The sequence below is a fragment of the Cydia splendana genome, chromosome 9 (genome assembly GCF_910591565.1).
Source record: "Cydia splendana chromosome 9, ilCydSple1.2, whole genome shotgun sequence".
NCBI classification, from domain to species: domain Eukaryota; kingdom Metazoa; phylum Arthropoda; class Insecta; order Lepidoptera; family Tortricidae; genus Cydia; species Cydia splendana.
In genome coordinates, this window is record NC_085968.1 from 21,337,398 (window position 1) to 21,365,222 (window position 27,825).

General features: G+C 37.3%; 1 protein-coding gene and 1 long non-coding RNA gene across 3 annotated transcripts in view; both read right to left on the reverse strand.

The window, feature by feature from the left end:
• Nucleotides 1-27,752, reverse strand: LOC134793819 (polyamine-modulated factor 1-binding protein 1-like). 2 transcript variants are annotated; one of them, XM_063765509.1, is made up of 7 exons: nt 27,496-27,752; nt 13,957-14,161; nt 13,506-13,570; nt 12,183-12,374; nt 11,247-11,466; nt 11,005-11,139; nt 1-1,245 (listed from the first exon to the last, which is right to left on the reverse strand). In XM_063765509.1, exons 1-7 carry the CDS (start codon nt 27,543-27,545, stop codon nt 268-270), a joined length of 1,845 nt encoding a protein of 614 aa, XP_063621579.1. In that variant the 5' UTR covers nt 27,546-27,752; the 3' UTR covers nt 1-267. The 2 variants fall into 2 exon arrangements, with proteins under 2 accessions (XP_063621579.1, XP_063621580.1); XM_063765510.1 differs by having other exon boundaries at nt 27,470-27,752.
• The window catches only part of LOC134793860 (uncharacterized), a 355,027-nt gene that overhangs the window by 30,598 nt on the left and 296,604 nt on the right, over nt 1-27,825 (reverse strand). The window lies entirely within an intron of this gene.

Consider the following 27,825-nt stretch of genomic DNA (forward strand, 5'->3'; position numbering starts at 1 on the left):
TAAGCTATCCAGAAAATACTACCCGTAAAATCTCATTTAACATTGCCACAGTCAAGCAAAATAAACGGTCTTATTACAGTTGGTATTAGTTTCCTAACTTCAACTTGTTGATTTAATTATTATGTTAACAAACTTTATAATCAAAATGGTCTATCGAACATTCGAACAACATAATTGATCTGTTTACACCCGATAACTTGGTTACAAAGTGAAACAAGCAACCAGCCTCGTGTCTCGAAATAATTGAAAACAATTATTGCTTCTATATCATTTTTTCCCTAGTAAATCATTTAACAAATCTTGATTGCTCAGACTAGAGTCGCCAAAGACATTGGTCCGTGATTCAACTCTAGAGCTCCTTCGTCCAGATACTGACCTCTTCCTGGCAACCGGCACACCTTCAGCAGAGAAAACCTGGTCTGATATCATATTGAAATTATTATTTAACTCTGACAGAGCTTCAGGGGGTATTTCGCCTTGCGCATTGACTAATTCATTGATCTTGTCGACAGCTTGCAAATGCTCAACTATCGTTTCGTTATTAAATCTCGACTGGGTGTATTCTCTCATGTGTTTGTCTATAACTTTGCTACTTTTTTCTAAGTCATGGATGATGTCTTTGCAATATGTCTCAATAGGCTTGCCGGACAATTTTCGTTCAGTCTTTGTTTTATCCAAGTTTGTTCTAGTTGCTGGCACGGGATTAAAAACTTCCACGGCTTTAAATTCTTCGTTGATAATCGTTGTATTTTCTTCAATGGTACCATCATCGTAAAACGAAACATTGGATTGTCTCCTTCCTCTCGACTTGGGCCTTTCATCATCAGCTTCGCTAAGTTGTTCCTCTATTGATTCATCAGTAGATCTCCTCCTTAGAGCACTAGATTTCCTGGATAAAGAGTCATCATTTTTAATTTTGTTGATTAAATCTGCTTTCATAGCATCTAATTTCTTTTGAACTTCATCAGGCGCGGCATTTTTGAAGTCGAGTTGTTCGTCAAAGATAGCCAGGTCAGCCATTCCGTCTTGTACGGATTTGGCTATTTCTATTATGTCGTCGGATCCCTTGGAGCTTTTCCTGGTGTTGTTGGAAGTAGACCGAGTGCTGTTGCTGAGGCGACTGCGAGCGGCGTATCGGAAGCGGGGCTCGGCGGATGAGCTGGTTTCCTCGTCATGAGACAAGGCACTGCTAAGACTGCGGGAGTTCTCGCACATTTTTGCTAGCAATAAGTTGTTCTGGTCCCCCTGTAATAAATATTATTCAATAAATCGACAGCTTCTAATAAATACCATTCGAGACCTCTCTTTATGCTTGACGTCTTCAACATCTAAGTAGGTTGGTTACGCTATTAGCGATGGTTCTACATTTATGAGTAACTAGCTGTGCCCGCGGCTCCGCCCGCGTGGAATTCGGTCTGTGTCAGTAAGCGGCTAATTTCTAATCCTAATTTCTCTCCCTCTCCCCTGGAGGCGGAACTTGAAGTAAAGTTGACAGATGGATATGCTAGAAGACTGTAGTCCAGATAAAATTATTTTACAATTAGGTACCACTAAATAAAACTACACTCCAAAGTCAATAGTTTTTTCGCCCTTATTCAAATTTTAGTACGTGTAATATCGGACGATACAGTACCTAAGCCGTGGTAACCGCGCGCGAGCGAAAGCGAAGCGGCCTGCCTGGCTAGACCGCCACTCACCGTGGTCTTCTTCAGACTCCTGAGGAAGACCACGTGCCCCTTGTGTAAGAAATATTTTTATTAATTGTTAAATATAAAACACTTGGTCTCGTAAATAGTAAGTGTATTGACGAACAAAATACGTGATCACGTGGTTTATTAAAACGCCTGATCGTGACGTCACGTCCGAACGAGGTGGCGCCATTTTCGCCAGGTTAAAGTCGGCTGATTGTGACGTCACGTCCGATCGAGGTGGCGCCATTTCGCCAGGTATAAAATACCTGACCAACTGATGATCGGGGTCTTTTTCGGTTGAGCTGTGAAACCGTTCACACCTATCTAAGTATTTAAAATAAGTGTTCTAGTGTAAACAGCAACTTATTAAAATAATAATTAATATAATTTTGTAGTGAATTATTTTAACATAATAAAAACCAAGTGACTGAATTTCTGGTGTTATACTTTTGGCCACCCTATTTCTCATATCAGAAGTGGGCATACATGAAGTACATACATACATGAAGCATGACGGGACGGAGCAAAAGAAACAAGCCAAGTCGAACGTCTCGTTCAAGGGACCGACGTTCACGCTATAAGGATGCAGTGCATGGTACATCCAGACGAAGAACGAGTCGGCGAGACCGTAGTACGAGTAGCAGAGAGCGATCCACGGAGTCCACGGCGAGCCACCATGGTGGGAAGCGGAAGTCGAGATCAACGCAGCGCAGGTCGCCATCGAAACGACGGCGGGTAGAACGTCATCATGAGAGCTTGGTACGAGAACGGTCTCCACGTGCTTCGAATTCTAAGCGACAGAGTTACACACCGGCACGAGAAATACAACAGGCGAGTAACATGTTTTGATTTTCTTTTTCCTGAGCAAATGACTATATTTTTTTTTCCTCAAGGGATAAAATATGTAGAAATTTTAATTCGTGGTGATTGATAACACGATTATTGGTTAATAATAATAGTGTTAGATAATTATACATTCACAAATAAATCTAAGGTTCTTTTTTTTAATTATTTTTTATCAGTAAGAAAAGCATGAAATAAATAGAATGTGTAGGTTTTATAATAATTAGTTGATACAGCAGTTGGTTAATAGTTTTTTTTTTATCATAAGTATAGACTTCTAGTTTCTTGTTTTGTGTGTTTTGTGAGTTTCTTTTAGACGATTTAACATTCACAGTATATTAGGAAAACTGAAGAATTGCAAACATATTTGAGTAGTATTATGTTTATGACTACAAAATAGTAAGACCTTAATCTCTGAATTCCAGCAAGAGTCTATCACAGAACCAATGAAAAGGTTAAGAGGTGCTGAGCTGGCAGATGAAACGGATGCGGTGCCTGCACAGCGACAACGAGACGAGAGAGTGGCGGACCAGCCGGTGTTGGAGCCAGGCGAGGGACAGGAGACGACCTCAGCAGCTTCGCGAGATAATGTCGAGGTACCGATGTTAACTTCTAGTTTGACTGATGTTGCAATGTTTTTTCAAAAATTGTTAAAGTCTAATACACATAAAATGTCATATGATAAAAACATCATTCCAAATTTCGATCCTGCACAAAAGAACCAAAAGATAGAAAATTGGATAGCCAAAGTAAATGAGTGTGCTAAAATTTATAGTTGGACGGATGAACAAACTTCTCATTTCGCCTTACCTAAGTTAGCCGGTTATGCTAAGAAGTGGTACGAGGGGTTGCAGTCTATTCTTATGACGTGGTCAGAATGGCAGGAACGATTGACTAGAGCGTTTCCTTCAGAAACAAATTACGCTGCTTTATTAATGGAGATGTTAGATAGGTCGTTAAAACACGGAGAATCAGTTGACGAATACTATTATGACAAAATTATTTTGCTTAATGCATGCGGCATTGAAGGTAAACAAGCTGTCGATTGTTTAGTTTATGCAATAGACGATAAAATCATGCGTTCGAGTGCTATGGCAGCCCGCTTAACGGACCCAGAAGATTTGTTAAAATTTTTAAAGGATTTTTGTAAAGAAACTAGCCTGAGAACGTCTAAGCGACCAAATGCAAGCGCTTCCAATGATGTTATCTGTTTTAAATGCAACAAATCAGGTCATCGCGCGATTAATTGCCGGAATTCTAACAAAACAGAGGTTACGTGCTATAACTGCAAAGAAAAAGGACACATATCAACTAAATGTCCTAAACCAATTGCTAAGTGTGATAATTGTAACTTGATGGGCCATAAGTCTAATGATTGTTTTCGGAACAAATTGAATACTAAAAATACTGATAAGAAAACAATGTTTGCGCAAAGCCGAAAACCTGATTCAAAATATTATAAGCCTGTGTTTATAAACAAAAATATTGAGTTGCAAAGTTTTGTTGACTTTGGAAGCGATTGTACTTTGATCAGACAAGATGTTGTTGATAAACACTCATTACCAAAATCAGAGAGTGACATATCTAACATTAGATTTGGGCCCACTGCATATACACCATTAGGACGTGTAAAGTTCAGTTTGACATTAGGGGAAGTCACAGCCAATGTAGACGCTTACATAGTAGACTCTACTGTATTAACTGACGAAATTTTAGTAGGGCAGGACTTTACAGAAAGACCCGAAGTTTTAGCAGTAAAAACACATGAGCGACTAGACATACTAAAATGTGATACAAACAATACGAACATAGATTGGGCTACCCTGGCAAATAATGTTGAATCTACTAGTGAAAAGGTAGTTCTTAGAATCGTAACTGACACTAAGGTAGGCGCGTTTGAATTTGTGGACTGTAAAAGTAGTGAACAAAGGAATTGCGACATCTTGATTAACGATAGCTTACGGTCTCAGAAAAACATGGATTATAGTGTTGTAGGAGGAGTCTATAGTTTACATAACGGAGACTGTAAAATTGCGGTATGTAATCAATCCACGAAACCAATAACATTGAAGGCTGGATCCTTGTTTGTACGCGCGGATGAAGTCTCTGTTGTTGAATCTTTAGACGAATCAAAAGTCTCTTGCAATAGAATAACTGATCAGACTACTCTTACACCATTCACTAAAGATGATATTAAAATGAATCCAAATTTATCTGATGACCAATCAAAGATTGTAATTGATTTAATCAATAAGTACAGGCCATGTTTTGCACAAAATTTATCAGAATTAGGGTGTACAGATGCGTCAGAAATGGTTATTGAGCTTAAAGACCAAACACCAGTTGTCTACCGACCATATAGATTGAGTTATACAGAGCGGCAGATAGTTAGGGATATGGTGACAGAACTTATTGAGAATGATATAGCCGAAGAATCTAACTCTCCATACGCGAGTCCTATTTTATTAGTTTCAAAAAAAAACGGTGGGCGAAGACTTTGTGTAGATTTTAGGGCACTAAACCAAAAAACTGTCAAGGATCATTACCCAATGCCTAGGATCGAGGACCAGTTAGACATGTTAAATGGGAATAAATATTATTCAAGCTTAGATCTTGCTAGTGGTTATTACCAGATACCTATACGTGAAGACTGTAGACCATATACCTCTTTTATCACTCCTGATGGGTTATACCAATTCAAGAAAATGCCTTTTGGTCTTGCAAATTCACCGGCTGTATTTCAGCGAACCATTAATAAAATATTAGGCAATTCCCGATTTAATTCCACACTCGCTTATATGGATGACATACTTATACCTGGAAAAGATTTTGCTGAACAAATAGTAAGATTAGAAAATACATTTAAACTGTTACTAGACGCGGGACTAACTCTAAATTTACAAAAATGCAATTTTCTTCAAGAAGAACTAGAATATTTAGGTTATGAAATAAGTGCGAAAGGAATTAAACCGGGAAAAGATAAGATTGCTGCCGTTGCAAGTTTTCCAACACCACGAAACGTACATGAAGTGAGACAGTTCATTGGCCTAGCAAGTTATTTTCGGAAGTTTATTCAGGGGTTTGCGCTCATAGCTAGACCACTTACTGATTTGACTAGAAAGGACTGTTCTTGGTGCTGGACACCAGAACAAGAACAAGCATTTCACCAACTGAAAGAGTCACTTACACAACGACCCTTGTTAGGAATTTATAATCCACAAAGCGAAACGCAGGTACATACTGACGCTAGCAAATACGGCTTAGGAGGAATTTTAATGCAAAGAGACTATACGACAGGCAGTTTCCGTCCGATAGCTTATTTCAGTCGCAAAACTAGCTTAGAAGAACAAAATTACCATGCGTATGAACTTGAAACCTTGGCTGCTATCTGTTCATTACAAAGATTCAGAGTGTATTTGGTAGGCTTAAAGTTCACTCTTGTTACTGATTGTAGCGCGTTACGAGCAACTTTTGCTAAGAGAGATCTCGTTCCTCGCGTAGCACGGTGGTGGATTGCAATGCAGGAGTTCGATTTCGAGATTCAATACAAACCAGGTCATACTATGTCTCATGTCGATGCACTCAGTAGGAACCCTCAGCCTTGTGGACCGGAACCAATTCAAGACCCTATACCTTCAATATTAAGAATCACACAGGAAGATTGGCTACTTAGTCTACAGTTAAATGACGGCGAAATCCAGCGGATACGTAAAATTTTAGAAGATAAAGAATATTCCGAAATAAAAGATAATTATTTGGTTAAAGATAATAGACTATTTAGAAAAGTAGGTAGTGAGTTAAAATGGGTTGTTCCTAAAAGTGCAAGGTTTCAATTGTGTAAGTTTAATCATGACGACATTGGTCATTTTAGCGTTGAGAAAACTTTGGAGAAAATAAAGCAAGATTTTTGGTTCCCTAAGATGAGACGCTTTATAACCAAGTATGTCCGTGCGTGTATTGAATGCGCATATAGTAAAGAGCCGACGGGACCTAAAGAGGGTTTTTTGCATCCGATCCATAAGGTTGACAGACCCTTTGACACTATACATATTGATCATTTAGGGCCTTTTGTAAAAAGTGCAAAGAGTCAGTCGTATCTCCTGGTATGTGTGGACGCGTTTACCAAATTCTGCTTGCTGAAACCACTTCGAAATCTTAAATCTAACTTAACGATTCGAGCTTTAGAAGATATTTTCACGACATTTGGCTATCCCAATAGATTAATTTCTGATCGAGGAACTTCTTTTACTTCAAAAGAATTTAAGAATTACTGTGAACGATCAAAAATTAAACACATCCTTAATGCGGTATGTACACCTCGAGCTAATGGACAAGTAGAACGATATAATCGGACGATACTTGATTCACTGACTGCGTACGCAAATAAGTTAGGTGAACGCTATTGGGATACTATTTTAGGGAAGGTACAGTGGGGGTTAAATAATACCATGAATAAGGGGATAGGCAAAACGCCTTCAGAAGCAATGTTCGGAGTTAGAATGGTCAGTAAAGGCGATAATGCTTTTTCAGAAATTTTGCACGAGACACGACAAGTCGGTACTATAGAGGATATTAGGGCAGAAATAAGTTCACACATTGGGAAAGATCAAGCATCCCAAAAGATACGGTATGACAGTCATAAGATAAAGGCCAGAACTTATAAAGTAGGAGATCTCGTAAAGATACTGAAACCAACCCCAAGTAATGAAGGTCAAAGCAAGAAATTATTGCCCAAATTTACAGGACCATTTAGGATTACAAAAGTTCTCGAAAATGATAGGTATGAAATAGCTAGTATTATAGGGTCTAACATTACACAGAGAAACTATTGTAATGTATGGGCAGCTGATCGTATTAAACCCTGGATAAATACGCACACTGATGATAATGGTGATGACTTTACAAGTAGCTCTGAATCCGAAAGTAACGACCATTAATGAGTTCTTGGTGCACGATCGAAAAAGATTTCATAGTGATTTGAATATAAAACTTATTCGTGTGTGTAGAGTTATGATTAAGTATATCGTTTATATGTATGTGTGAAATGGATAAGAGCTGGAAATAGTAATTGTATCAAAGATATTGTATATACGAAGTTGTTGATCCGAGTAGTTAGCAGTGGCTAAGTGAGAAGAGATAATCATTCGTGAGTGAGATTGAATTGATTTGAATTGGTAGTTAACTATCGAAGTCATCTCAAACTCATAATTCATTAGCTATATGACAGCATTTAATGATGATTGGATTATTAGAGTTATTTATGTTCTTTGTCAGTAATTATTCATAGTAAATATAGTAATGCTAAACTGATTTTAAAATGTTTTGATGATTAGTATTGGTAGTATGGTTAGCAAGGATAGTAAGGGTAGTATGGTTAGTATGGCTAGTATGGTTAGTATGGCTAGTATGGTTAGTATGGTAGTATGGTTAGTATGGCAGTATAGCAAGAGTGGAACGACGGAATTAATAATATGGTTGATGTGTGATGATACCGATAATATGTAGTCATGATTGAGTGTGATTAAAAGTCAGTTATGTAAAAAAAAAAAAAAAAAAAAACCTGTGTACGATATCATTTCAAATATTATGTAGTCCAGTTTGTAATCTTAAATAGGATATGTATTGATGACCATGTTAATCTTTAAGTACCTAAGTTTGGGACAAACTTGATGTCAGGAAAGGCCGAATGTAAGAAATATTTTTATTAATTGTTAAATATAAAACACTTGGTCTCGTAAATAGTAAGTGTATTGACGAACAAAATACGTGATCACGTGGTTTATTAAAACGCCTGATCGTGACGTCACGTCCGAACGAGGTGGCGCCATTTTCGCCAGGTTAAAGTCGGCTGATTGTGACGTCACGTCCGATCGAGGTGGCGCCATTTCGCCAGGTATAAAATACCTGACCAACTGATGATCGGGGTCTTTTTCGGTTGAGCTGTGAAACCGTTCACACCTATCTAAGTATTTAAAATAAGTGTTCTAGTGTAAACAGCAACTTATTAAAATAATAATTAATATAATTTTGTAGTGAATTATTTTAACATAATAAAAACCAAGTGACTGAATTTCTGGTGTTATACTTTTGGCCACCCTATTTCTCATACTTGTAACCTCAATGCGTTGCGAGACTTTCGGGAATGATTCGATTTTTTTCGGGAATGCATGGCGTATAAAATGCGAGTCCCAAATCGTTTGACTCCGCAAACGACCAGTGCCGGATTGAGATATTTTGATGCCCTAAGCATTTCTAGACCATGGTGCCCCTCATCAAGATTACATTGAATTTTTTTGGTTAATTGAGTGACGTTCATTGCCGCATTACAGCTGAGAATGGAAATTAATCACATCATTTTATCACGACAATTGACAGTGCCGCAGCAGTAACGTTGCAACAGAGTACCTAATGCTGCTGCAGTCGCCACCTGAATGTCACCTTTATCATATCTTAGAATGCTATTGAAAACGCGAGCGAAGCGAGCGCGAAAATTTTTCGATATAAAAACGCAATTTTATAGACAGTTGTACATTTTTACTTTTAGTATGGAAATCAGTCACATAATTTTATCACGAAAATTGACAGTGCTGCAGCAGTAACGTTGCAACAGAGTAATACTGCTGCAGTCGCCATAGCTTAGAAATAGATTGAAAACGCGAGCGAATCGAGCGCGAAATTTTTTCGATATAAAAACGCAATTTGATAGACAGTTGTACATTTTTACTTTTAGCATGGAAATCAGTCACATCATTTTATCACGAAACTTGACAGTGCTACAGCAGTAACGTTGCAACAGATTAATGCTGCTGCAGTCGCCATATCTTAGAAGGTTATTGAAAACGCGAGCGAAGCGAGCGCGAAATTTTTTCGATATAAATAGGCAATTTGATAGACAGTTGTACATTTTTACTATTAGCATGGAAATCAGTCACATCATTTTATCACGAAAATTGACAGTGCTACAGCAGTAACGTTGCAACAGAGTAATGCTGCTGCAGTCGCCATATCTTAGAAAGTGATTGAAAACGCGAGCGAAGCGAGCGCGAAAAATTTTCCATATAAAAACGCAATTTGATAGACAGTTGTACATTTTTACTTTTAATATGGAAATCAGTCACGTCATTTTATCACGAAAATTGACAGTGCTGCAGCAGTAACGTTGCAACAGAGTGATGCTGCTGCAGTCGCCATATCTCAGAAGGTTATTGAAAACGCGAGCGAAGCGAGCGCGAAAATTTTTCGATATAAAAACGCAATTTGATAGACAGTTGTACATTTTTACTTTTAGTATGGAAATCAGTCACATCATTTTATCACGAAAATTGACAGTGCTACAGCAGTAACGTTGCAACAGAGTAATGCTGCTGCAGTCGCCATATAATAATAAAGTAAAGAAAAAGAAGAAAGTAATAGAAAACGCGAGCGAAGCGAGCGCGAAAATTATTCTATATAAAAACGCAATTTGATAGACTGTTAGACAGTTGTACATTTTTACTTTTAGTATGGAAGTCAGTCACATCATTTTATCACGAAAATTGACAGTGCTGCAGCAGCAACGTTGCAACAGAGTAATGCTGCTCCAGTCGCCATATCTTAGAAAGTTATTGAAGGCGAAAATTTTTCGATATATGTATTATTAATTTATTAAATCAACATAATTATTCAATTATTTTTGTTGATATCCGTGTCTTCTAAACTTAGAGTTAATTTGGCAAAATCTTTCCTCGGTGGCTTATTCATGTCACAACGTATTAAATAAATAAATAATAAATAATAACCAGGGTACTATAGTGGTAGCACATATTTGAAAAAAAGTTTGCCCCTCCTTCCTAAGTAGCGCCATAAGATTCAGGGGCAAACTTAAGTCAATCGAGTGTTGTGGCTACCCCCCCTTTTAGGGGTTGAATTTTTATAGCCTATAACCTGGCCGGGGATTTTCTCGACAGATAAGTAAAGATTTCATCAAAATCCGTTCAGCCGTTTTCACGTGATGCGCGTTCAAATAAACAGACAAACAGATAAACAGACAAACAGACAAAAATTCTAAAAACTTTTGGAACGTGTTCTGTTATCGATTCTAAGTATCCCCAGCCTACTTTTTTTGAAATATCTTCCATGTACAGACTTTCGACCGTCTTCAGCTTTATTATATGTATAGATAATAATTATACTCTGAAAGAACTGTTTGTATAAAATAACATAATATTTTGTTACTACTTACACAAAAAATGGGATTTGCGAACTATGTGTTACCTATTAAATAATCGGTAGTAGGACTTTTTTTTTCTAGACTAACAGAGTGTCTCAGTCCCAATCCTGGGTAACGGATTTTAGTGTTTGCTTCTTTATTGCCTATTTAAGTTCAGTGATTTATTTAATTACCCAATGAGTTCGGCTCATTAATACTTTCCGTGTGTTATATTTCCAAGCAAGAAGATAACAGAGTCGTAAGCTGATAATATATACTCACACTGCCTCTGTCGTCGTCACGGATATCCTGGCTTCGCGTGTATTTACGTGACTGTTGCTGCGTTGGAATAGATTTCACTGGTGACTTGACGACTCTACCCCCCTGACGCGCCGAGTAGATCATCTTCTCTTTCATCTAAACATATATTAGATCAAATTAACAATAGATCCGAGACACAGATACTGTAGCAATGCACGGGAAAAATATATAGAGTCCAAATAATATTATATAGTCGATCGTACCTCGATAATAGTGGATAGTTTATCAGCATTATGAATAGCCAAGTCCAGGTCATGCCGCGTGTCCTTATGCTTGTTGATCTCAGCTTGCAACTGATGCTTAAAATTCTTGGCTTCGAGCGCGAGTCGGCGCTGCAGAGTGCTTATAGTTTCGTTCTGCTGCTGAACCTTTAGCTGAAGGTCTGACAGTTGGGATTGTAGCTTCTCTCGCTCGAGGAGGTTTCTGAAAAAAATATTATTTCGTCTCATCTCAATACAGTTTAGTTTGTAAAATCTCCGGATAGAATATTATAGATTAGTGTTAGTCCACGTTTGAAGACAAATCGGTGACACAGTAGAGTAAGTGTATTAAAAATTTCAGAGTTTATTTTTCCTTATACTGATTGTGTAAGTGATTGACTTAACTAAAGGTTGGAAAGATGACGAAAGTTTTCAAAAAGTTCTAAGAAGTTTCAAGATTTCCAAGAAAAAAAAGGAATCTTTCATTTTAGAAATGAACGATTTTGATGGGAATCGATTCAAAGAAATGAGAAGTTTACGAAATGTTAACATGTGGATTCGCGTTATACCTGCGACATATACATAAGTAGACCTTACCTGTCTTTACTCAAGTCCAGCAGCTGCTGCACGGTGCTCGTCCCTCGGCTGTTGCAGCTGCAAGTCGCGCTCCTTCAGCTTCGTCAGACTCTCCTTTATCTGTTGCCTTAGTTGCTTGTACTTCAACTGCTGGATCCTAATCTCCTCCGAGTGAGAGTTGAGTTTTATCTAACCTGTCTTTACTCAAGTCCAGCAGGTGCTGGTGCTCTTCCCTCACCTGCTGCAGCTGCATGTCGCGCTCCTTCAGCTTCGTCAGCGTCTCTTTCATCTGTTGCTTCAGCTGCTTGTACTTCAACTGCTGGATCCTAATCTCCTCCGAGTGAGAGTTGAGTTTGATCTAACCTGTCTTTACTCAAGTCCAGCAGGTGCTGGTGCTCGTCCCTCAGCTGCTGCAGCTGCATGTCGCGCTCCTTCAGCTTCGTCAGAGTCTCTTTCATCTGTTGCTTCAGCTGCTTGTACTTTAACTGCTGGATCCTTATCTCCTCGGTGTGAGAGTGAAGCACTTGCGGCAGCTCTGCGTTCGAGTTCTCGTATCTGGTATATTAATATAAACAAAAATAAATTTAAAAAAAAACAGATTCCTCAGATCCATAGATTGTTAGCTTAACACTTATAATAATCATTTTCATTTCTGCATGTGTGCAGAAAATGATACATTTCTGCCCTAGAGCATTTTAAATTTGGGTATAAATGGATTTGTTATACAATTTCCATTCTGATATTTGACTCCCTATTCCATAAATAACGATACTTTTGCCTAAATTGTTAATTGAATGTACCCTCAAAAATATTTTTTTCTTAGCTAATTTGAGTGTCCCACTGCTGGGCAAAGGCCTCTCCCCTGGTTCTCCATAACTCCCGATTTTGTGCTTCCTCCGACCAGTTGTAAAGGAACTATAAAAATGTATACTTAGTCATGTTTTTTAGGGTTCCGTGCCCAAAAGGTAAAACGGGACCCTATTACTAAGACTTCGCTGTCCGTCCGTCCGTCCGTCCGTCCGTCCGTCTGTCTGTCACCAGGCTGTATCTCACGAACCGTGATAGTTAGACAGTTGAAATTTTCACAGATGATGTATTTCTGTTGCCGCTATAACAACAAATACTAAAAACAGAATAAACTAAATATTTAAATGGGGCTCCCATACAACAAACGTGATTTTTGACCAAAGTTAAGCAACGTCGGGCGTGGTCAGTACTTGGATGGGTAACCGTTTTTTTTGCATTTATTTCCGTTTTTTTTTCATTATGGTACGGAACCCTTCGTGCGCGAGTCCGACTCGCACTTGCCCGGTTTTTAAAAGAACACATGCATTTTACTTTCCTCGTATTCGAAATGAAAAGTAGAGTGTTTAACTCGGATGAAAGGCATCATTTCAGCCTCGGACTATTGGCACTCTCACTGCGTTCGAGCGCCAAACTACCTCAGCAGAAATGACTGCCTTTTATCCCTTGGTTAACAATCTACTATAGTAAATTAACTAATAGGAAAAAGAAACATTTAAGATGATTAACCTTTTGAACGCCATCTGAACACATCTTTATTTCTATGGTAACAAAGACGTGTTACGGTGTAACTATTTGGCATTTTAGGCCGTTAGGCCGTCACTATCTATTTGATGCTGACTGTACATAATAAGTAAGTATGATGATAAGTTGATAACTAACCTTTGCAACGCTATCTCTTGTTTTTTCTGCATAGCACGCAGTACCCGATTTTCATTACTCAGCTCCTGCGTAACATTAAATTTTCATTTAAAATTTATCAACTCGTTGAGTCGAAATCCTGTTAACCCTTTTCCAGGCCGCACCAATCTACGTGGTTTTCCCAAAAATCCAAATATATTCCAATTAATCCGGCTTTGATGAGTGATTTGAAGAGAAGCCACATTTACCGAAAATGCAATTTAATTTGAACGTTAAATCGTAATGTTAAAGTTGAAATTCTATTGGCACGTATGTGGTCGATAAATCGTACTATGCCTGGAAAAGGGTCAATGACAGATTTCAAAATCTGTTCACAGAGAAAATATATAAATAATAGCGGATATTACTGCCAGAGTGCAGCACCTGAGTTCATTTGTCGACCAGTGGGTAGTATATAAATGGATCATATTACCTGCAAGTGGTACTGGGCGTCAGCCAACTGATTCTGTAGCTGCTTGACCCGGTGCGTCTTAGCTGACAGCACACGTTGGGTAACCGAACGGTCCGGCTTCAGTGATTGGCTGGACATGTCGCCGGCGAGAGGGTTCATGCGCTTGCGCTTCGTCAGCAAGTTTAGACGGGAGCTGCTGCTGTATACGGTCGCTGCTGACTCTTTTCTGTAATAAATATTTATTAATTTATTTAAACTTTATTGCACAGTAAAAATTGCACTAAAGGCGAACTTCATGCCAGAAATATTAAGTGATTTTTTTTTCAGGACACTTTTCGCTGAGAGGGATATAGAAATGTAAGTTGTTTCTCTCTCCCTCTTTGCAGCACATTGGCAGAAAGTGTCGGACAAAAAGGTAGAATAAAAAGTAAAAACTCCTAGAGGTTACTATAATAGGGTCCGTCGAAGCTAACGTTACATCTACTTTGACGTGACACACTTTTATTATATCCATATTTATTTATTTTGAAAAATAAACACATTCATAATAATTTTACAATAAAAACTTGCCAAAATTCTACGTTTTATGGCAAGATACGTGCATCATTTTTCATCAGATTTCAGTTTCATTCTAGAAGGAACACAAACCGATAAAATAGGGGATATTACTGTAATGTTCTGCCGCCAGAGTGCAGCACTACCGACTCAGTAAATTCATAGACTAACTTATACATACTGTGCCTTAAACTGTTTTTTGACAAGTTTTCACAGACAATAAAATATGACATTGATGCATCAAGGCCTTAGAGGATATAACCAACGGAGACGCCATGTCTTAAATTTTCGGTACAAAATAGTCTGCCGTTTTTTGCGGGGGAGGGGCACATCAAATGTATAGGTACGTCATGTCAGATAAACGTCAGTCCATACATATGGTTGACAAGTTGTTGACCATTGGCCGCCTATTTTCGACAGAGGGGAACGCCTGTTAATGGCGGCTCCATTGTTAATTACTCCGAGATCAAGGCGGTTTGTTAACAAGGGCCGGTAAACGCGAAAATCGAAATTTGGTTATCTGCCTCTTTATCGCTCGAATATGCAAGAGTGATAGAGAGCTTAGATAACGAAATTTCGATTTTCTTGTTTCGCGGTAGGCCATGTGATTGACGTGACGTGTGATGTGTCTAGAGATGGGTAACTACCCGGGTAAATACCCGATATTTACCTACCCGCGGGTAAATACGCGGGTATTTTCGTTTTTCTTCTAAATTTGAATTGTTTAATGGTATGTGAGTATAAATAAGATTAATTTAAGTATTTTTTTATAATGTTACATAAAATGTATGTTAAAACTAAGTGTGAAAAGGTTGCTATGAGGTGAAGATCGATTTTAACATATCAGTACAATTATGAAAATCGTGTAAAATCATTCCCTGGGTTCCGGAAATGTTTTAAAACGCTTTTAATATACATTAGAAAGATGAAAATAAAGACTACTTATGAATGATAATAAAACAAATTTGTGCAGTATCACAACTTGGGAAGCTCATAAGTCAAATACAGTTAGTTTTAGGACAAACCTTTTTTTTTAAAAAATTATGTCTACTTTAGTTTGTACATGCAACACTTTTCGATATTAATGACAGATTCCAAGAAATATGAAAAAGTTCACTTTTACCCCCCTCCCCCAAACAACACCCCCCGCCGACCGAAGCAGAGTTGGGCAAAAATTAACTTGAATAAGAATAAGAATAAAAACAGAAATTTTATTCTTATTCAAATCGATTTCAATTAGAATAATTGTTGCACTAGTTATTTTAGAATAAAATTAAGGTGAATACATCATGTGACTTTTATTTTAAATGCTGAATAAAAAACAGAATAATTATTCTAGAAGTGGGACCATTGTAACTAAGGTTTTATTCAATTAAAATGTTATTTAGAATTAAGTTAATTTTTGTAGTACAATTGGTAATATTTTGTAAGTTGATTTACAACCTTCTATTTAAAAGTCGGATTGATTTGATATTTGTTACTTTAGTTTAGGTATAGTACACATTGAAGAGTTCCGCTATACACTATCTAGTTCTATCATCCGATCAGGGTGCTTAGCCAATATGCCAAACGTTGACGCTCCGTAGAGTTGCGCATAGTCTCTCTCTATCACTGTTACATATTAGTGCGATAGAGAGACAGATAGCGTTTCGTTGTCATAGCACTCGTAGCGCAAACGATTGGGTGCCTAGCTAAGATGCCAATATTTGTTTTTAATTTAATAACCAAATCATTAGGTACAATTTAGCTGTTTTTAGCGCTTTCTGTCTATATCACTCTTACATATTAGTGCGATAGAGAGACAGAGTTAGCGTTTCGTTGTCGTAGCGCAATCGATTGGCATGTTGGCTACGCACCCAAGGTGCCTAGCCAAGATGACAATTTTCGTTTTTAATTTAATAACCAAACTATTAGGTAAATTTAGCTGTTCTGGGGTCCTAGCCACGATGCCAATCGCTTGTGCTCCGACAGCGAAGCACTTTCTGTCTCTATCACTCCTACATATTAGTGCGATAGAGAGACAGAGATACCGTTTCGTTCTCGTAGCGCAAACAACTATACGTAACTATACGTAATTACGTAGTACCTATACCGTACCCGGACTACATTTTTATTCGTGGAATATTATTTCGAATAAAAATCATGATTATATTTATTTGATTAAGAATAAGTTATTCTCATTCAATTTTTTCTCATACGAATTATTCCCGACCAAAATTATTTGAATATTTTTGACGGGAATAAAATCGAGATGATTTTATTCCTACGAATTCTTATTCAAATAATGATTTTATTCTTGAATGCCCAACACTGGACCGAAGTTGGAATGTGTATTATCAACGTATAAGTACGATAATTTACTCGAATCTAAAAAAATACTCTTATCACGGCCTTTTTTTAATATTTATCAAAATTGTACTAAAAATTCCTTAGTTACAACTGCAAGTTTCACTAAACCATTTAATTTTAAATGACACACAATAATTACAACCATTAACTCGGTTTATATCTCCACTTTAACACTAATCGACATGTGCAACAAGAAATGAATCTACCCGTCCATTTGGGTAGATACGGGTAAATACCGGGTAGATGGGTATTTACCAGGTATTTACCTGGGTGGGTAAATACCCGCGACCCATCTCTAGATGTGTCAATGTGGTTTGTTTACTGTATGTGCCACAAAGGTGCCACCTACGCAGAGCTTTGCCTAATATGTGCCCTATTCCAACGCGACCTAGAGCCCGATTCAGTTTCAACGTGTTACGGTTTTGAACTGGTTTTGACACGACTTCAAGGTCGCATCAAAATAAGTTGTTAAATCTGAGGGCCTACCGCGAAAAACGAAATTCGCAAATTGCGGGGATCTTTCTCTTTTACTCCAATGAAGGTGTAATTAGAGTGACAGAGAAAGAAGCCCGTGTCCCTAGCCATTGGACAAAGCCGAAATGTACATATGCATTAGGGTATTTAGAACCAGTATACAAAGTAACATAACAATCGGTGTAGCGGTTACGAAGAAATTAACAAATTACGATTTTTTTACTTTGGAGCAACCTGTATGTGTTAGTAGCTCCTGAGCTAATAAATAGTATGAAACCTTCTTCGACTGTTTTGATAAGATTATCTTCTTTATTTATGAAATTAATAAGATTCTGACTTTTGACAAATGTCATCATTGCCGCACATTTTCAAATAAATTGTCAAAAGCACTGCCAATGATTAATACAGTATGTTTCTTTTTGTTGTCGATTATTGGAAATAACTTTTGTTTGATATTTTTTTTAATTTTTACTTTGTTCTAATTAAAGAAATATTACCGTTAGAGCATTTCTGAGAAGTAACCCTACGTGGGATTTCAGGGTTTGTCCAATGGCTAAGGTCACCCTATATAAGTAGATATACCTAATACTACTTTGAGTTTTGAACAATGTGTGAAAGGAAGCGTAGCTCGACATAGTTGTAGGGATATTTCCAAAGTCCCATTAAGTTCATATTACAAATAAGGTTTAACAACGGATTTCGGTAAGTGGGCAGGAAAACCATAAAGGAAACACGAGTCGATGTCCTTCAAACTCGCATACGAGTAGGTAAATCCACACAAAGTTGTGAAGGAATGAGGATATTTACGTGTTATACAACAGAATAAACTTTAAAGGGTTGGCGCAATACGTTAACAAAGAAACACTTTAAACTCTCGCGTTTTGTACACATATTTAATTACACAAACGGGTCTACCGCGATATAATTTCATTGTTTTTACCTTTAATTCTTTCCTTCTTTGTGCTGGTCTTTCCGTGACCACAGCTGGTGCAACTCAGCTGAAACGTCGGAATTAAAGGTAAAAACAATGAAATTATATCGCGGTAGACCCGTTTGTGTAATTAAATACGTTAACAAAGAATTTATAGGATTTTTTTCTTACGCAAATTATAAATAATATTTTGTATATATGTATGTATAAGCTCTTTATTGTACAAAACACAAAACACAAATTTATGGCACAGGATAGGCAGTATTATAAAGGCCATGAATCTATTATATAACTGGATCAGGCATGTGGGGTGGGGGGAAATGACCGAACGGGATAGTCTTATGTATCTTTCAGTAGGAGTAGCAGCGAAAGCGCTATTATTATTTTTCCTTGTCACAGTCTCACATTTTTTTTATTCCCCACCGTAAATTTAGTATGTAAGTAATGATTAGTAATGAATGTATTATGGTGGGCAACAAATAAATTCGACCAATCATTATAGTGTCGCATTACGTATATTTTGTCTCTCACGGAGGCACGCATATAGCACATCTATAGGATCCTACCATCTATGACAAAGGCGAACTGTGCCCTTTTCTTCCAGTTAACCTTTAATCAAGCTAACCTTAAATTACCAACAATATGCTGCAGTAAAAATTGTCAACGAATTTTTGGGTCGCCCTGTATGAAATCTGGACTCGTATAAGATTAATTTTCATATAACTTTTTAGGGTTCCGTACCCAAGGGTAAAAACGGGACCCCTATTACTAATAAGACTCCACTGTCCGTCTGTCCGTCTGTCTGTCATCAGGCTGTATCTACTGAACCGTGATAGCTACAGAGAGTTGACATTTTCACAGATGATGTATTTCTGTTGCCGCTATAACAACAAATACTAAAAAATACGGAACCCTCGGTGGGCGAGTCTGACTCGATCGATATCGATACTAGCCTAACCCTTATTAGTATTCCGAGTGCTGAACATGCCCGCCGGTCCTCTAACTCAATATAATACCAAACATTTAAACCAGTATAAGCTGACATCAAAATTCGATACCAATATTAACAACCGAAGGCCACACTTATATTGGGGTTTCGTTTAAGAAGTGGTCATAATAACGCCGCGTCGGCAACTTACTAACTCGATCTCACTTGAGTTGACAGCCTATCACTGCCTATCCATAATTATTGGAAAATTATAAGGGGATGACATTAGCATTTAAACTTGCTATAAAGCTAGCAAATTGTTGACATTATATACAGTCTAGTTCACAAACATCTTTTCACATCACCTATTCGAAAAAGTGCTTTTTCTTCCCCGCTAGGAGGGATCAAAGTGGCACTATTCTGTTCTAGGAGTCTAGGACACGATTTTTCTTTCTTGCATACTATTTTTTTGGTCAAATAATACATATTTTGGAACATAACAATTTCCTCATATACTTGGTCAAGCAGATCTTGTCAGTAGAAAAAGGCGGCAAATTTGAAAAATGTAGGCGCGAAGGGATATCGTCTCATAGAAAATTTTAATTTCGCGCCTTTTTCTACTGACAAGATTTGCTTGACCATCTATAGTTGATGTAAAAAGCAGTGTGTGTATCAAAATCAAAATTATTTCGTCTTGGGCGTTAACACTTGAATCCCTCATTACGCTCAGGATTCAATGTACGCCCTTGACAGAAATATAATAATTTTGATCCCTTGTAAAACAAACTATTATTACTTACAGACCGTCTAGCATCGAGTTGAGTTCTCAATCGCGAGTCCATAGTTAAAGTCACGCTAGAAGTATGGAGTCGCGCGCGAGAACGCAACTCATGCTGGTCGTTCAGGTCAACTTTCCAAAAATATATTTGCATGCCTCTAAGGCACTGACTTAGCTGAGGCGTGAAGGCCGTTCCCGTACCCAAATGAAATCTACAATCGAGTCTCCCCCCACGCCACCCATCCCGCCCCTAGATACAATGACGATACAACAGCGCCACGCAAGAAGTAGCGACTTAAATGAACTAACAGGACACTGATTTGTAAAACGTATTACTAAATACTGAAAAAAAGCATGCTGCATCTCATAGATGGCGTTAAAGTTAAATTGGAAAAATAAATGAAACATAGTGCAAATTAAATATTCATTTTAATGAAGTCAACTCTTATTTCAATAATATTTAATTATAAGGGTAAATACAGTTTATATTTAAACAAATTAATGACTGCAAGTTTTCTATAATATCATTATTTATTAGGTATACTGTGCAGGTATATCATCGATATTTATTAAAAAATTAGGGCATACCGATACAAGTGCGAAAAATAGGTAATTCGCACATGTATCATACAACGTTTTACAGTACATAATATGGCCCTTTAAATTTTCGACATAGTTACGTAATGTGCTAATTATCGCACTAATGCGGTAAAGTAGCACCATATTGTAATAGTACTTACCTACATTACGTTTACAAGTGCGGCAAATAGGAAATTCGAAACGAGTGGCGATAAATTCGAACACGACCGAAGGGAGTGTTTTGAATCGACACGAGTTGCGAATTACCTATTGGCACATGTATCGTACAACGTTTTACAGTACCTACAGTCCTACATACTAGGGTTTGCTCCCGGGAAATACCGGTACCGAAAGTACCGGGAATTCCCGGGATTTAGAGCCAAGCAAAGAACCGGGATTTCAGAATTAAATTCCCGGTACTTTCGGGATTTTCGGGACTAATATTTCCGGTACAATATTTGACTGTTTTCTGTTACTTAGCATGAAATATCATGTTTTTTAAAGAAATACATTATATAAATCCATTGCTGACGCTAATACTTTTACGACTGACCATATATTAAAGCAAAACAAAAATAGTCAATGGGTTTGACAATGCCAACAAAATAAAATAGCTTATTTTGAAACTATACGAGTGTTTCTACGATAAATAATTTTATACGAATAATTAGTTAGTTGTATACTAAATACGAGCAAAAACTAGAGAGAATTGTGTAATTAATAAAATATTTCTTTTAATTCGAATACGGTATAAGAAACTCTTATTGATAATCTGAATGACATTTTAAAATTAATTAAAATATTATAGTGACATGTCCTCTCCTTGGTAAATTCTTAATTCTGGCTGCAACAACTTCTTGATCCTTCCTATTGATAATTTTATTACCACTTTTACCTACTCACATGCAATTTTGCACATTTATTCAAGCCCCTTATCTTGTCTAGAATACAAAATTTCGTAAACGTAGCTCTAACAGTTATTCATAAATTAACGTTTTAAAACCGGCATTTTTGTGACTGACTGACTAATAGATCAAAAACCTAACCCACTTCGAGCTGACCTAGAAACTTGAAATTTGGCACCAAGGTAGACTATTAGGAGTTTATAGAGGGAACAATCTAAAAAATGAAAATTGTTGATAATTTGATGAAGAAAAACATATATACTTATCGATAATAGGCTAGATGACTAATTTTCATTTATGGTATCAATCGATCAGGTTTGTCTTTAGGATCAAAAGTCTATATGGGATCCATTGCATTAAAGGAATACAAAAGTCAGAAATGATAGTCAAAGTCCGACAGTCGTACTTCACTCGCGAAACGCCCCGAACAAAACGATATGTGACCGTGACGTCAAGGTCACAAAGAGTCCATCTTGAAGTATGAACAAAACAAGAAAATTGCGATTTTGTCGGTGAAATATTGCGTTTATGTAGGTATATAGTTTCCATACAATCTTTTATTGGATAAAATGTGAGGAATCGAATCGAATTCTTCGACCGACGGTTTTGTCAGGAAGCTCTTCTTCCACATTGAACGATATTTGTAACTGAAAATAAAATATATTGTATGTGTTAGCATTTACAATTTGTCACATCATGTACAGTCGACGTCAAAGATATGTACCTATTGCAGCATACTCCTTTGTAATAAGGTGAAAAATGTATACATATATTTGACGTCGACTGTACATATAAAGCACCGGTGGTAAAGAACCAACGAGAGAAATAGAAGTAAGACCCTGTATAATGACTACGAATCGTGTGATAAATCAATTTACGATGGAATTCTGGCACACGAAGTTGAAACAATGTTATTCTAGCTAGGTAGTTAGTACAAAAGGTAAAATTGTTCTCTGCTCTACAATCAATAAGCATAATTAGCATGAATCACCTACCTCATGGGTATCTTCTTCCTCTAATATACTAGGAACCCGATAAGTGTCATCCACCTGTGCAATGCGTGGGTTCAAAATGTTTGAGCCGGTCGCCTCACTGTCAAAACCAAAATTAAATAAATGTATGATGTTTTACAGCACATATGGACTTTACCGCACTAGTGCGATAATGCACACACACATTACGTAACTATGTCAAATATTTAAAGGGCTAGTAGTAGTAGTAAACTCTTTATTGTACAAAAAGACATATTAAAAATAACATACAATTAGCAAGAAGTACAAAGGCGAACTTATCCCTTTGAGGGATCTCTTCCAGTTAACCTATAGGGCTATATGTACTGTAAAACTGTCGGTCGAAGAATTGTAGCAGCCAGTCATTTCTTTACAACATCACTCAATTTATAAATTAGTCCATTACTATTTCATAAATTGATCATGGACCCGCGAAACGCAGCATTCCAGAAATGCAGTTATTTCGAAAAGTGAGACAGACTAATTTCAAAATTTTTATGTAGGTACCTATATTATAACAAGTGATGACAATGGAGAAAACTACTTAAAAGTAAATAAACCATTGTGCTGGTTACAGGTACAGTCGGCGTCAAATACTTTGTAGCAACAAAGTAGCCAAATAGTAACATCTAGCAAGTAACATAATAAAATTGCGGTTTATGACGTAAGTATTAAAAAAACTGCTTACTAGATCTCGTTCAAACCAATTTTCGGTGGAAGTTTGCATGGTAATGTACATCATATATATTTTTTTTTGTTTTATCATTCTCTTATTTTAGAAGTTAAAGGACACACATTTTACCACTTTGGAGGTGGTCTCTCGCGCAAACTATTAAGTTTAGAAAAAAATGATATCAAAACCCTCAATATATTTTTTGAAGAATCCATAAATACCCCACACGTATGGGATTGATGCAAAAAAAAATTTTGAGTTTCAGTTCTAAGTATGGGGAACCCCCAAAATGTATTGTTTTTTTTCTATTTTTGTTGGAAAATAGTACCTATAGTTCTTATAGTTTCAGAAAAAAGTGGCTGTATATACGGACGGAGTGGACAGACAGACAGACATGACGAATCCTTAAGGGTTCCGTTTTTTGCCATTTGGCTACAGAACCCTAAAAATGCTCTATCACAGGTAAATGAGAAATTGTAAATGGAAATAATTGCCCAAGATTATTAGTTTTATTAAAATAAAAAATCGGTCAACACGCTCAAGAAAAGGAAATCATTTACTATTGTGTAGGGTAGGTATAATATAAAATAACTACCAGTTCATTAAAAAAAACGTAAAAGAATAACGAAAGTACGGACAATCGGTAAATCCCGGGATTTTAATTTCCGGGACTTACTCAGGCAACCCTATTACATTCTATCAGTGTACATTTTTAGGGTTCCGTACCCAAAGGGTAAAAACGGGACCCTATTAATAAGACTTCGCTGTCCGTCCGTCCGTCTGTCCGTCTGTCATCAGGCTGTATCTCATGAACCGTGGTAGCTAGACAGTTTAAAATTTCACAGATGATTGAATTTCTATCGCCGCTATAACAACAAATACTAAAAACAGAATAAAATAAATAGTTATGCAACAAACGTGATTTTTGCCGTTTTTTGCATAATGGTACGGAACCCTGCGTGTGCGAATCCAACTTGCACTTGGCCGGTTTTTTTAAATTAAGTACCTCTTGGTGAATATCAAATAACTGATGAGGGCAATGTATCTCGTACGATATTATTGATTGGCGACATTTATGGCGATAGGTAGTACTAATAGCCATCTAGGAAAATAAGTACAAAATATGTCCAAATAATTGAGAATATCAATTCAATTCATAAAAAGATATAAGCATCTGCACTGATAGGAAAACAGTAGGTATCTAAATCTAACTAAGGTCTTTTCGTACGCCGCCGCTGTGAGTACTTGAGTAGGTAGGTATTTATCGCAACGCACGAAGTTACGCGCGACATAGGTACCTACATATGTGACGTTATCTATGAAAAGGGACCTTATTGTCGATGGCGCTTCCGCCATTATTAACGATGCTCTGATATAAATACCACGCCGTGCGACGCAGTGCGTCGTAAGCGCCATAGACAGTAAGGTCCCTTTTCATAGATAATGCCACAATTAGAATTAGAACTTACTCGTTACTTTGAATGTCAGTGGTTGATGAAATCGGAGATTCCATTTCCATATTTTGCAGTCTGTAAATAAAGATAAGTTGTAGTAGTGTATTGTGTTACGTAGGTAGGGCTAAAAAGCACAAGTCAAATAATTATACTCACTCGATGTAGTCTAAAGATATAGTATCATGTTCGGCTGTGAAATTATCCAATTTTCTTCTTTTCCTAGAAAGACAAAAAAGTAAAAAGTTTAGACGCATGACAAATCACGAGCTGAGGTTTGAACCCTCGATAGGTGGATGGATTGCTAAAAGAACGCTTTATGCGTCTAATTGTGTGCGTTACATGTATCACTGTGTGCTCGTATTTATAGGAAGGCCCACTACACCGCAACCGCGTAACTACAACTCACGGAGACGCACACATAGACGGCAATGTTTTCTGTCTTTGCCGTGCATTAGGCAGCGGCGCTAGTGCCGCGTGGTGTAAACGTCGCGAATCGCAATATCCTTTTAAGCTATTTAGATGATGAATTGATGACAATGTTTAACCGGTAGATGGAGCGATTATTAAATTCTAGAATGTTTTAAGTTATATGGATTACTAATTAGTACGATCAAGTATATATTAAATTAAGTAATAATTACGTATTTCACTGTGTAATAAATATACATTTTTACTTACGTTAGTTCCATTGTTTGTTGGAATCTTCCGAGTTGTCTTTTTCGAGATGTCTTCTTTTTATTCAATTGCTTGTTACCCATTATAACTTAAAGGTTTTGGTGCACACGGTATGTCACTAGGACACACAACACAGCACAGTTTTTATAAGTAAATCTTATATTTGTTTTGGGGACACCTAGTACAGGTCCGTCTGGCACGAGCGCTCAGCCATCACTGTCTCATTTCGAAAGACGGACGGAGATAGAGCATGCAGGCCGGAGTCGATATTTTGTTACGATAGAATTAGTTGATGTTTATTTATTTTAAAAATATTGCCTCTAATTATCGTTTTTCTAAAGCTGTCAAATTACTGTTATAGTTATGATTGATTTTTCTCCTTTTTTTGTTTCATAGTGTCACATAGTAAAGAAACGAGTAAAGTTGGAGTAAAAATTCGAATTGGAGGTTACTTTGGGAATAAATTGTATCGAGCGAAGTGTTATGAATCGTGTATCGAAAGCTGTGTTATTAAAGATAATATAATCAAGAATTATATTTATTTTTCCCACGTCTACAAATATCACCGTTTCTTAGAAAAATAGGATAATTATTGGGGTATTTTTACATTTCTGGCTCAGGGAACGGCCTCAGGTCAATCAAATTAATAAATGAACGATCTTATCGTCTGACACATAGTAGACATAGACATAAACATTTTTTATTTAAAATCACAAACATCACATTAATCGTACATTTGAACATTAAATCTTAAAAACTACTAAAACATATTAAAGCCAGGGTTAATACAGAACCTAAAGTAAAAGAGGAAAATAAAAAATGTAACGGAACGGAGCGCGGAGTGCAAGTTTTAAAAATATATGTGTACCTACTACTGACACTTTTTGCTGACCGGTGCAGAGAAAGGGTTATATTATTTCTCTGTCGCTCTTAGCAGCGAAGCCAACGAACTAGAATAACTAAAGCATACCTACATGACTGTAATAAATTAATAATCATCCAAATTTAAAGTGCTTCACACACCTCACCTACAATAATATTCAGTAGGTACTTAACTGATGACGGACGCAGCTATAGGTACGTTAGACACGGTAGAGTTATCTGAATCTCACTTCTACGTATTGCTGCGTCCCTCTCGCCAGTTACTGAATTAAGTAACCTGTGTGAACCGCTAAATCCAGAGAGAAATCCCACCACTCTAACTCAGCTCAAACATATTTATATTCATTAAACTTTAAGCTATCGGCGCTATGCGCTATCCTATCCATAGCAGGAAGTTCACGGAAACATGATCCAATTTATACCTAGCGATTGAATTAAGTTTACCGGAAGGCGCAGCGTAGGTAGACCCCCCACAAGGTGGACTGATGACCTGGTAAAGGTCGCGGGAGTCGGTCATTGTGGCACTCTTTGGGGGAGGCCTATGTCCAGCAGTGGACGTCCTCTGGCTGATACGATGATGATGATGATTGAAGTTTACATGCTCATCGCCGCCTTATGTATGTCGCGCTGCTGGATTCAGGCCTCCTCTCTTTGTTACAGTCAACGTATATAATATCGATGAGGATTAATGCCCAAAAATCTCTACAATGGCAATAGTATCATATACAGTCGACATCAAAAATATGTTTACACTTTTGCACCTTACTCCTTTGTAAGTAATAAGGTGAAAAATGTAAACATATCGTTGACGTCGACTGTACATAACTGTCTCTTATTTAGGTAAGTACCTACCTACAAATTTTGTGCATCTTCTATAGACTGACACACTCAAAAGATTTGATGACCGATCCACGGTGGAGTCGGTGGCTCATCTACAGGACGAAGCTCTATGATGGAACGAGATCGTAATATCGTTTGCTCCCTCTTACCACAGAATAAATAATAGTACTAGGTACAGAAGACTCACTCTCTAACAAAACGCGTCTGTTACGATCAGCACAGATATGGCCGCTAGGTGGCGACAGCGCCACGCGCGGCTTATGGCAAACCCCAAAATTGGGGCCCAACGGATGTACTTTTAGCATGCTTTTAGCTACCTGTAGCAAAGCGACGAAATCGCGGAGTGAGCCACGCCTGCTCTTACTTATAACGGCGACCTGTAGATTGGCCCAAAGTGGTGGCTTTGGTGACATGGTTGACTGGCCAGATAATATTCTACTCTTGCTATTTAATCACGCGTTACAGTGTGAACACAATATTCTATCATTTCTATCAACTGACCTTTATACAATTTTAAAATCACCAACCTTTGAAATTCTTTCCTCTTATCTTCAGGTATAAGACTTAAGCTGGACATAGCTTTCACTCCATTTTCAACACATTTGTGTAAAAAATGCTCAATATGAGCTTGTTTTGATAAAAATGTAATTGAAGTAGTGTTGTGTACCCGTTGCCAAGGAAACCGATAACTGTCACAATCAATAGGATTTGAAACATTGTAATCGAACAGCCTTTGCGGATTTTGACAATACCAATGCGGTATAGGTTGCGGTACTCTTTGTACCTATTTAATTATAGATAGATCTAGATAGATAGATAACAAGCTAATAAGATTAAAGTAGGTCAATCTGTATTGT